This window comes from Physeter macrocephalus, chromosome 6 (genome assembly GCF_002837175.3).
Source record: "Physeter macrocephalus isolate SW-GA chromosome 6, ASM283717v5, whole genome shotgun sequence".
Classification (NCBI taxonomy): domain Eukaryota; kingdom Metazoa; phylum Chordata; class Mammalia; order Artiodactyla; family Physeteridae; genus Physeter; species Physeter macrocephalus.
This window is the reverse complement of record NC_041219.1, coordinates 55,501,009-55,512,922: the sequence shown is the minus strand read 5'-3', so window position 1 is coordinate 55,512,922 and position 11,914 is coordinate 55,501,009. Positions and strand designations below refer to the sequence as shown.

At 52.3% G+C, this 11,914-nt stretch overlaps 1 protein-coding gene across 1 annotated transcript in view; it reads right to left on the bottom strand.

Moving 5' to 3' along the window:
* Positions 1-8,689, bottom strand: part of DDX11 (DEAD/H-box helicase 11) — a 28,424-nt gene extending 19,735 nt beyond the window's left edge. Inside the window, exons 1-4 of the mRNA XM_055085420.1 lie at positions 8,542-8,689; positions 4,545-4,793; positions 3,994-4,080; positions 3,542-3,690 (exon numbers count right to left, since the gene is read on the bottom strand). Of these exons, the coding sequence (XP_054941395.1) occupies positions 3,542-3,690; positions 3,994-4,080; positions 4,545-4,793; positions 8,542-8,685 (629 nt within the window). The 5' untranslated portion in view covers positions 8,686-8,689. The remainder of the gene's footprint in view (positions 1-3,541; positions 3,691-3,993; positions 4,081-4,544; positions 4,794-8,541) is intronic.
* Positions 8,690-11,914: the final 3,225 nt, after the last annotated feature.

The window sequence follows — 11,914 nt, the reverse complement described above, 5'->3', positions numbered from 1 at the left end:
CACACACACACACACACACACACACACCACACACCAGAATATTATTCAGCCACTAAAAAAAAAGAAGGAAATCCTGCCACTTGCAATAATATGGATGAAACTTGAGGGCATATGCTAAGTGAACTGTGTCAGAGAGAGAAAGACAAATACTGTACGATCCCATGTATGGAATCTAAAAAAACCAAATTCGTAGAAACAAAGTAGACTGGTGATTTGCTAGGGACTCGGGGTGGGGAGGGTGGAGAAATGGGTGAAGGTGGTCAAAGGGTACAAACTTCATTATAAGATGTATAAATCCTGGGCGTGTAACGCACAGCATGGTGACTGTGGTTAATAACACCGTATCGTAAACCTGAAAGCTGCTATGAGAGCAGATCCCAAACGTTCTCGCCGCACAAAAGAACGTTAAGTATGTGAGGTGATGGACGTGTTAAACCTTACGGTGGTAATCATTTCACAACATATACATACATTGAATCATCTCTTAGGCATGTTACACGTCGACTATAGGCAGACCTCATTTTATTGCTCTTTGCTTTACTGCTCTTCAGATACTTTTTTTTTTTCTACAAATTGAAAGTCTGGTGGCAACCCTGCATCAAGCACGTCTATCGGCGCCATTTTTCCAACAGCATTTGCTCACTTAGTGTCTCCGTGTCACATCTTGGTTATTCTCGCAATATTTCAAACTTTCATTATTATTATACTTGTTACGGCGATCTGTGATCAGTGATCCTTGACGTTACTATTGTAATCGTCTTGGGTGCCCCGAACCATGCCCATACAAGATGACAAACTTAACTGTTAAATGTCGTGTGTTCTGACTGCTCCACTGACCAGCCATTACCCCATCTCTCTCCCTCTCCTTGGCTCTCCTTATTCCCTGAGACACAATCTAGAAATTGGGCCAATTAATAACCCTACAATGGCCTCTAAGTGTTCAGGTGAAAGGAAGGTGTTCTGACTGCTCCACTGACCAGCCATTCCCCCATCTCTCTCCCTCTCCTTGGCTCTCCTTATTCCCTGAGACACAACCTGGAAATTGGGCCAATTAATAACCCTACAATGGCCTCTAAGTGTTCAAGTGAAAGGAAGGGTCACATATCTCTCACTTTAAATCAAAAGCTAGAAATGAATTAAGCTTAGTGAGGAAGGCATATCGAAAGCCGACAGGCCAAAAGCTTGGCTTCTTACGCCAAAGAGTTAGCCAAGCTGTGAATGCAAAGGAAAAGTTCTTGAAGGAAATTAAAAGTGCTGCCCCAGTGAACACAGGAATAATACGAAAGTAAAACGGCGTTATTGCTGATATGGAGAAAGTCTGAGTGGTCTGGAGAGAAGATCAAACCAGCCACAACATTCCTGTAATCAAAGCCTAATCCAGAGAAAGGCCCTAACGCTCTTTACTTCTATGAAGCCTGAGAGGTGAGGGAGCTGCAGAAGAAAAGTCTGAAGCTAGCAGAGGGCGACTCATGAGGTTTCAGGAAAGAAGCCGCCTGCATAACATTAAAGTGCAGGGTGAAGCAGCGAGTGCTGAGGTAGCAGCTAGAGCAAGTTACCCGGAAGATGTAGCTAAAGTGGCTGCACCAAACCACAGATCTTCAGTGTAGACGAAACAGCCTTATATTGGAAGATGAGGTCATTTAGGACTTTCACAGAGAGGAGAAGTCTAATGCCCGGCTTTACCCGGAAGATGTAGCTAAAGTGGCTGCACCAAACCACAGATCTTCAGTGTAGACGAAACAGCCTTATATTGGAAGATGTCATTTAGGACTTTCACAGAGAGGAGAAGTCAATGCCCGGCTTTCAGAACTTCAAAGGACAGGCTGACTCTCTGGGGGGTGGGGTTAATGCAGCTGGTGACTTTAAGTTGAAGCCAATGCTCATTTACCGACCGAAAATCCTAGAGCCCTGAAGAATTATGCTAAATCTACCCCGCCTGTGCTCTGCAAATGAAACAGCAAAGCCTGGATAATAGCATATCTGCTTATGACACAGTTTATGGAATATTTTAAGCCCACTGTTGAGACCTACTGCTTTGGAAAAAAAGGTTGCTTTCAAAATATTAATACTCACTGATGAAGCACCTGGTCACCCCAGAGCTCTGATGGAGATGGACAGTGAGATGAATGCTGTTCTCAGGCTGCTGACACAACATCCATTCTGCAGCCCACGGTTCAAGGAGTAACTTTGACTTTCAAGTCTTATTATTTCAGATATACATTTGTAAGCCTTTAGCTACAGATGGATCTGGGCAAAGTCAATTGAAAACCTTCTGGAAAGGATTCACCATTCTAGATGTTATTAAGAACATTTGTGATTCGTGGGAAGAGGTCAAAATATCAACATGAACACGAGTTTAAACCTTCTGGAAAGGATTCACCATTCTAGATGTTATTAAGAACATTTGTGATTCGTGGGAAGGTCAAAATATCAACATGAACGCGAGTTTGGAAGAAACTGATTGAGGGGTTCAAGACTTCAGTGGAGGAAGTCACTGCAGATGTGGTGAAAACAGCAAGAGAACTAGAATTAGAAGAGGAGCCTGCAGATGGGACTGAACTGCTGCATCCCATGATGAACTTTAATGGATGAGCAGTTGCTTCTTATGGATGAACAAAGAAAGCGGTTTCTTGAGATGGAATCTAATCCTGGTCAGGATGCTGTGAAGACTCTTGAAATGGCAACAAAGGATTTAGAAAATTACATAAACTTGGTTGACAAAGCAGCAGCAGGGCGTGAGAGGACCGACTCCAATTTTGAAAGAAAGTCTACTGTAGCCGCAGTCAAACAGCCTCGCTGCTACAGAGAAACTGTTTGTAAGAGGAGGAGTCAATCGATGGGGCAAACGCCACTGTTGCCGTATTTCAAGAACCTGCCGTGGCCCCCCCCAGCCCTCAGCAACCATCACCCTCATCAGTCAGCTGCCACCAACACTGAGGCGAGACGCGTCACGCCGACAGCAGAGGCTCAAAGGCCATTTGTGAAATTAAAGCACGAATGACAGGTAGGATCTCACGGGGACGGCGTGGCCTAGAAACGGCCCGGTTTTTACCTTCAGCGTTTCTAGTTCACCCAGGAGGTTACAGCTCACAAATTAGAAACCTATGAACCCAGACCAAGCGAAGCCTTAGGTGAAAAGAAAAACACGGGCGGGGGACACCTCGAGGGCTTACATCACAAGCCTCACACGGCTCAGTTTGGTATTAAGAGCCTGAGACTCAGAACCGAGCCAGCAGAGGTTCAAATCGCCGGCTGGTGGCCTCGGCCGAGGCACAGCATCCTGCTGGGCTCGGTGTCCTGGGTGCAGAGTGGAGACACGAATACCACAGAGGGTACGGAGGTGACACCTGCCTGAGCTGGCAGAGAAAGGGCCCCTGTCGTCATCCTTTGTGCCCCGAGGAGGGGCCTCGCCGGGGGAAGAGGGCAGGCAGCCGGGTTTCCGCCCCGTCGGTGCCCCATGAGCGACCAAGAAGCCGGGCCCGAGAGGAAGGAGCCCCGCGCGGCCACCCCGGGGCAGGGGATGCAGGAGACGCGCTCTCACCCGCTGGCCGAGCCCTTCTCCTCGTCACTCTCGTACTCGGCGAGGACCAGGTCCTCCTCCCCCCAGGCCAGCTCCTCGGGCCCCGTGCCTGCTGCCAGCATCTCCCTGCTCAGGCGGAGGAGACGCTCAGTTTCTTCATCTTCCTGTCTCTGCGGAGGAGCGTGGCCAGTGGGGAAAGAGAAAGAAACCTCAGCGCCAGAGCCCCACCCCCTGACGAGGCAGCCTCCGGGGGCCAGGCCAAGGGCGGCGACACACACGCCATGGACACGGGCCTCACCCGACTGGTGTCAAGGCCCCAGGATGAGTCCCTCAGCGCAGGCTGCCCTGCTACCGGGCGAGGAGCACGTAGCCGGAGGGCGCCGGGAGGGGCCGAGGTGCCGTGCTCGCCCGGATCAGCTGCACCGTGAGGCCCCATGCAGGGGGACGCCACCCGGACACGGGCCGCCACTCACCTTGCGCTTGGCTGCGAACTTGAGCGGCGCGTTGTGACGGATCTGCTGTAGGCGCTCCTCTCGCTTCTTCCTCCTGACCTGCTCCTCCTAGAGGGGAGGGAGCCAGAAGGGAGACCCCTGCAGGAAGCCCCAGCCTCTCCCGGAGGCGGAGTCGCGGCACCTCAGCCCAGGGCCGGAGCCGCGCACCTCCCTGCCCTGCCAGCCTCCTGTCGGCCAAGCCGTCGAGCTCGCTGCTGCGGGAAGCGTGCGCCTCCCTCCCGAAGCCCCACGCTCTCCATCCAGTGCAGCCCGTGAGGGAGTCTGCAGCCAGGGAAGCGTGTGGCCACTGGCAACGGTGCAGTTCCTTTCCTGGGAAAGGATGGGAACCGCCAACCTAGGGGAGGCCTGGTGACATCGGCTTACTACAGACAGCGAGGGCGCAGCACCACCCACCGGGAGGTGGCCGGGGGCCGGAGAGGCACCGCGAGGACGCGAGCTGTCCCGGGATCCACCCGAGGTCCTCCCGGAGGCCCCGTTTCCGGATCGCCCCACCTCTCGTGACCCGATCTCACCTTTAGTCGGTCCACCAGGTCCCTTTCTTCTTTCTTCTGCACAAACTGAGTGACCCAGTCAGGCTCTCCAGCGGCCCTCGGGGAGCCTGGGCTCTGCTGGCAGGAGGGTGGGGGACACGGGGCCTGGTCCTTCCCATTGTTTAAGGGGTCGGCTCCGGCCTCAAGGAGACGCTCCTCCTCTTCCCGTTTCTTCTGTTCAAAGTCACGGAGCCAGGAGAGGGCCCCACAAATGAGACTTAAGGATTTTCCCTACGGGAAGAAAAACGTTCTCAGAAATAGAGGATGAGAAACGAAGCTTCCCTAATGACCTTTCCCGTTTTTTTTTTTTAAGTTTTTTACTTTTTAAAAATTTATTTATTTTATTTATTTTTGGCTGCATTGGCTCTTCGTTGCTGTGCACAGGCTTTCTCTAGTTGTGGCGAGCAGGGGCTACTCTTCGTTGCAGTGCGCGGGTTTCTCATTGGGGTGGCTTCTCTTGTTGTGGAGCACAGGCTCTAAGCGCGGGCTTCAGTAGTTGTGGCACGCGGGCTCAGTAGTTGTGGCGCACAGGCTTAGTTGCTCTGCGGCATGTGGAATCCTCCCAGACCAGGACTCAAACCCGTGTCCCCTGCGTTGGCAGACGGATTCTTAACCACTGCACCACCCGGGAAGCCCACCTTTCCCGTTTTAATAAAGCCTTCGAGGGAGGTCTGACTTTAAATATCAGAGGGTGCTCTAAGACCAGCCTCGGAAAGGAAGGAAAAAGAAGGGAACTGGCAAGAGAATGGCTAGGGAACCACTTGCCGCAACTGGACAAAGCCCTCGCACAGAAACGAAGACCCAACACAGCAAAAAAAATAAACTCGTACCCCCAACATCTTCTTAAAAAAAGGGAGAAATAAAAGTGAAATTCTTTAATTATATGGCTCGCTGGTCCTCAAAGAATGCAAGTGGCTTATCAAGTTGCATATAAGTACAGCAGGTCATCATAATTAGAAGAATGGGAGAAACTGAATAAACAGCCCAGAAAATAAAGCCCAAAAAAACGCACAGCATGAAATCCCGGATACGACTTGCTGGGGGGAAGATGCAGCCAACGTGCGGACAGAAGGTGATCAGCCCCACGCGTCCCCGTGTCAGGAAACGTTAAAGCAAGCCAATTGCTCTGGGGAGCACAACTGCTGGTTTAAAGACCAGAATTCTCCCCGTAGGCCCTTGATATGGGGTGAATTGTGTCCCCCCAAATTCACATGTTCAAATCCTAACCCCCAGTGTCTCAGAATGGGACCCTACTTGAAAATAGGGTCATAGCAGATGTACTGAGTTAAGAGGAGGGTGGCCCTGACCCAGTAAGACCAGTACCCTTGTAAAAAGGGGAAATGTGGACACAAAGGCAAGGAAGGCAGACGATGGGAAGAGATGTGGAGAAGTCCGCCGACCACACGCGGAGGAGAGGGGCCTGGACAGCCTTGCTGACACCTCCTTCCGGACTGCCGGCCTCCAGACCGTGAGACAACAACTTCCCGCCATTTTGGCCACTCCATCTGTGGTGTTTCGTGATGGCAGCCCGGGCAGACAAAGGTAATAATTTTATGATGAAGTGTGCTACTGAGAGACCACTGGACGGTGTGAGCGGAACAGGCATGAGTACCTTAAAAACTACACAAACCTTTAAAAGACAACTATCGACTCTTAAAAAAAGACAAAAGATTATTCAAGGAAAAAAAGAGACTAAAACTATACAGCTACACCAGGAAGAAAGCTCCATCTTATCACAAGAGGGTCCCAATGACTAAAATCAATAGTGAGAAACAGCAGCGTAAGCTTGTAATTTCAACATATTCTATCCAAGTATATTTTCCTTTTTTTTTTTTTTTTTTTTTTTGCGGTACGCGGGCCTCTCACCGTTGTGACCTCTCCCGTCGCGGAGCACGGGCTCCGGACGCGCAGGCGCAGCGGCCACGGCTCGCGGGCCCAGCCGCTCCGCAGCACGCGGGATCCTCCCGGACCAGGGCGCGAACCCGCGTCCCCCGCGTCGGCAGGCGGACTCTCCACCACTGCGCCGCCAGGGAAGCCCCCCAAGTATATTTCTTAAGAAACAGTTAAGACTTAAAAGCACCTGCCCAAGGAACAAAGTTTGATAAATGTGACTTTTTAAATGATAGGCACTGTTCTTTGATTCAGTGTTTTAGGTACGCGGGCCTCTCACCGCTGTGGCCTCTCCCGTCGCGGAGCACGGGCTCCGGACGCGCAGGCGCAGCGGCCACGGCTCACGGGCCCAGCCGCTCCGCGGCACGTGGGATCCTCCCAGACCGGGGCGCGAACCCGCGTCCCCCGTGTCGGCAGGCGGACTCTCCACCACTGCGCCACCAGGGAAGCCCCCCAAGTATATTTCTTAAGGAACAGTTAAGGCTTAAAAGCACCTGCCCAAGGAACAAAGTTTGATAAATGTGACTTTTTAAATGATAGGCACTGTTCTTTGATTCAGTGTTTTACGTGACTTTAAAGAGAGGAAGCTGAGATGCTTAACAGTGTCAGGTGTGGCAGGTGGTCGGATGAGGACCTGCCCTCCTCGGGTCTAATCACAGAAGTTGCTCCTGACCCTAACCAGTCTTTCGGTGGGGTGGGTCAGGAGGGGAGAAGTCCCATGCACTGGGTTTATTTATTTATTTTTGGCCGCACTGCACAGCACGCGGGATCTTGGTTCCCCAAGCAGGGATCGAACCCATGGCCCGTGCAGTGGAAGCGCAGAGTGGACCACCAGGGAAGTCCCCACGTGCACTGGGTGTAAATGGAAGGTCGGATGCTGGTAGAAAGATGCTACTTTAAAAACCCCTCGGGCTTCCCTGGTGGCGCAGTGGTTAAGAATCCGTCTGCCAACGCAGGGGACACGGGTTCGAACCCTGGTCCGGGAAGATCCCACATGCCGCGGAGCAACTAAGCCCGTGAGCCACAACTACTGAGCCTGCGCTCTAGAGCCCGCGAGCCACAACTACTGAGGCTGCGCTCTAGAACCTGTGAGCTACAACTACTGAGCCCGTGAGCCACAACAAGAGAAGCCACCGCAATAGGAAAACCGTGCACCGCAACAAAGAGTAGCCCCCGCTCGCCGCAACTAGAGAAAAGCCCGTGCAGCAACAAAGACCCAACGCAGCCAAAAAAGACAAAAGAACAAGAAACCCTCAATCTGCACAGTATCACGACCCACGGTGTGTGAACTGGCGGAACGGAGCCTCTCCCACTCGCTGTATCTGAAGGAACAAAACGGAACAAGAGGGCGGCCCGCCTGCCCTCTTCCTGTCCCAGGAGACCGTGTCATCCCAGGAGAGAGTGACACACTCCCGTCAGTGGATGAGAAGGAATAAGTCACTCTCCTTCGTTCATTCATTCCACTCACGCACCTTAAGAGCCCCCTGAGGCCGACCGTGCCAAGCTCCCCGCAGAAGACAGGGACGCAGAGGAGAGGACCTCAAGGTCCTGGTCCTCCAGGAGGTCACAGCAACACCCACACAGGCGGCCCACTCTCACGCGGCCCTTGCTCTAGAAGGTAATAAAGGGCAAGAGGTAAGTGGGAACCTAACAGTCCTCCGTGGCCAACCTCTAACAAACCCCCTCCTCCCCGGCCAGGAAGGAAAACTGAGGGGTTCTGGACTGGACCCCTCCGGCCCTCAGTAACCCAGTTCCTGGAGAGTAAACCAGTATGTCGGATCTGCGGATAAGCCAGAGTAATTTCCACATTTCTCAGCATCAAAGCGGTCATGCAGAAACCCAGAAACATCCGGAAGGTTTCACTGCTACGGTCGTGGTTTCCATGGCCATTAAAATTCTCATTTGCCTTTAGCCTAATTTTTCTCAGACCCCGGGCCTGTGTTTAATGGTTTAATAGACAGAAACGGCTACTACTCAGAAGGAACGACTTTGCTCAACCTCAAACCACGAATCTCTGCACGTGCAGACCTGGCTCTGACCTGTCATCAGCGTCTCCCTAGACCCTCTTCAGGCCCCAAATAATACTTACGGTGCCGGTTGGACTCTCAAATATGCCAATCTTGCCAGCCTCCAACACCTGGTACAGCGCTGCCATGAAGTCTTTCTGGACGGCATAGGGTGTGAAGGGAAAAGGGAAGTGGACGCCACCAGCCTCCTCCGTTTTGTCAGCCATGGTCCTGGGGGATAGAAAACAATCTAGTAGCTCTCTGACGGGCCAGGCAGTACTGGCCTGAGATCCTGAACAGTTCCTAGGAGGGGCCTCAACACTGGTCACGGACTTCCTGCCCAGGAGGGAGGTGTTTTGCAAGCAGAGGCCGTGCTCTTTCTCTTTCCCTCGCGTGCCTCCCCACGGGGCCTGACCAAATCGCTGTCCATCCAGGGACGTTCGTCACAACCGGATACAGGGGGACGCGGCCCAGGAAGCCCTCACAGAAACCCCTGCCGTTCCGCCTGCGTGCACACCTTTCTAAGGGCCTGGAGATTTCTTTTGGAGAGCCCGTAATTACTTCTGCAGTCATTCACCTTTCTTCTCCCACATCTCCCAGCCATGTCTCCCAACTTCGCAGGACAAAACTGCTTCTCTTGCCCCTGCTGTGAAGGCCTGAGAGATCGTGACCCACAGGCGGAGAATCACGAGCACAGCTTTTCTGCACGTCACACACCCATCCCTACCCAACAGGCATCTTCCGTTTGCATCTAATTCAGCCCAGGCGCCACTTCCAGTACGAACCAGAGCCGCCCCCCAAGAGCCTTCCCTGGGGCCCCAGCCTGGAGGGCCCTCTGCACGGCGGCTGAGCCCTGGCTGGAAGGGCTTCCCAGAACTGAGGCCTCGGCACTTCTCTGCCCCTGCAGGACCAGGTCTAAGAAAACCGTCTCCGCTCCACATTTATCCCACCTTTTTCCTCCTCTTCTGACCCTGATCTCTCTGAGACAGCTCTGACACACCCTTTCTTCCTTTAGTCACCATTTTCCATCCGGGCCCCACTCTGTCTTTGGAAGTCACTGCTCTGAGCTATTTAAGCAGGCCCAGCTCACCTCAGTTCAAACATGAATAAATGTAAAGCCCATTTATGCCTTTTCTACGTAACTGGCCGCAGGAAGACCAGTGACCGTGTCACTTCATTATGAGAGAAGGGAGTTGCATGATGTTCTTCCAGTTAAGAGTTTAGGGGCAGTTCAAACGAGGACCGAGGTGGAGGGATAACGATAAGAAGGACGACTTAAAACCAGGACAGTTCAATACAAGACGGAAGTGTGTAATCGAAACCCACTAAAACGTGAAGGGAAAGGAGAATGGCCCTAACAAACTCTGACCACCTGCCCTGTGTTAAACGCTCCGCAGGCCCTTCCACTTCTGGTGTCTCGTTTAATCTGTACGACACTGTAAGCAGATGGCCATTGGATCCTGACGCTTACAGAAATTAAGTAACTCTTCAAAGACTCGGCTCAGAAAGGAAACCCAGGGATCCAAGCCCAGGTCCACACGGCTCTGTTTTAGTCCAACTCACGCGTCTGCAATAGAGAACTAGCATAAATAAAAGGGAGATTTACTGAAAAGATACATATTGAGAGATTGAGAACACAGACCACCTGGGAAAACCGAGAGCAGAAACCACGGACAGGGTGGGGCTTCCTGCAGACCAGAACTGCAAAGCGGTTCAGGTTTCCAGATGGATCCAGAAGCCCACCAACGGTAAACACCCGCAGACGCCCCGCGGATTCCCATTCTCCTGCGCCGTCATCGCGGGCCAGGTGGAGCCCGCCCAGCTTCCTCTGCTCACTTGGCAGCTTCTGCTTTACCCCAAAGTCGGCCTGCACGCCACCTCTGCCTGCAGCCCCCTCGACCTCTGGCTTCAGCTCCCATGCCAAGCGAAGTCTTTTGTTTCGTAGTTCTAAATCCCAAGAGAAAAATCTGACCCATCCCTCCTCTCCTTGTAAGACAGATCACTGGGCAGCCTAGAGACGGCCGGGTGAGGACCCCACCCTGATCCAATCAGCCTGGGCCTCGCACCTGCCGTCCCCGCCTGCTTGGAGTCCTCAACGTTTAGGACTCAGCTCAGCTCCTCAGAGAGGCCTCTCCCTGTAGGTGCCACCCTCCAGTGGTCAAATACCCCCCTCCACACACACAACTCGGCTTTAAGTCATTTTTTTATCTCATTAATCTGAAATACTGTTTCTTTTGTTCAGAGCTCTTAGCACTATGCAGACTTATTTACTGTCCTCCCCCACCAGAATATAAATAGCATAAAAGGAGGAAGCTTGTCTGTCTTGTTCTTCCCGGCCCCCAGCATTCAGAACAGGTGCTTTGGCACTCAGCAAAAATTTGATGAATGAATGAATAGCCAGCTTGAGGTGGGAGCCGTGGGGAGGGTTTCTGCTCCTCAGAGGGGTGGGGAGAGGAGGTCTATGACTTAAATATTTAGGCCGAGGGCCAGTTCTTTAATGGTTTCAAACTGCTTCCATATAACCTCACAACCCTATGTGGCCAGGATTTTTATTAGCTCTATTTTACAGCTGAAATAACTGAACCTCAGAAAGGTTAAGTGACTTGCCCACAGTCACTCAGCAAGGGCTTGAATCCAAGATTTGAAAGCACATCTGCCTCCAAGCTGTAGATTTCTGATCTTCCTCCCACCAGGGTAAGTAGGGTGGAAAGACTCGGTTACCAAACTTTAGAATGACAACACGAAACAATACAGAACAAAAGTAATTATTATCCCACTTCTCCGTGGGTGGTAATTACGGATCTCATTATTCCAGGAGCAGCACAAGCTAAACCGTAAGTTAAAGAAGGGTTTAGCTAAATCCATGCATAATGGATATACTAAGTGCTATTAAGGATGCTCGGTGGAGGGCTTCCCTGGTGGCACAGTGGTTGGGGGCCCGCCTGCCGATGCGGGGGACGCGGGTTCGTGCCCCGGTCCGGGAGGATCCCACATGCCGCGGAGCGGCTGGGCCCGTGAGCCATGGCCGCTGAGCCTGCGCGTCCGGAGCCTGTGCTCCCCAACGGGAGAGGCCACAACAGTGAGAGGCCCGCGTACCGCCAAAAAAAAAAAAAAAAAAAAAAGGATGTTTGGTTGGAACTTTTCCCGACCTCTTCAGGCTGGCTGCGTGGACACGAGCTCCCACCCAAGTTCTCCCTAGAACTCCCCACCAATGCGAAGGCAAATCTCATGCTCATTAAATGGGCTAAGATACATGAGCGCCTCTCAGGGGCACGTTAGTCCTCAAAGTGCTCATTTTCTTCAGTCTTCGATGATCACTTATTTGCCTGAGTACAAACCATTGCTACAGACTGAATCGTGTCGTTTCCCACCCCCACCCACCCGCCTCCAAATTCATGCGTTAAAGCCCTAACCCCCAATGTGAGGCTGTATCTGCAGACAGAGCTTTTAGGGAGT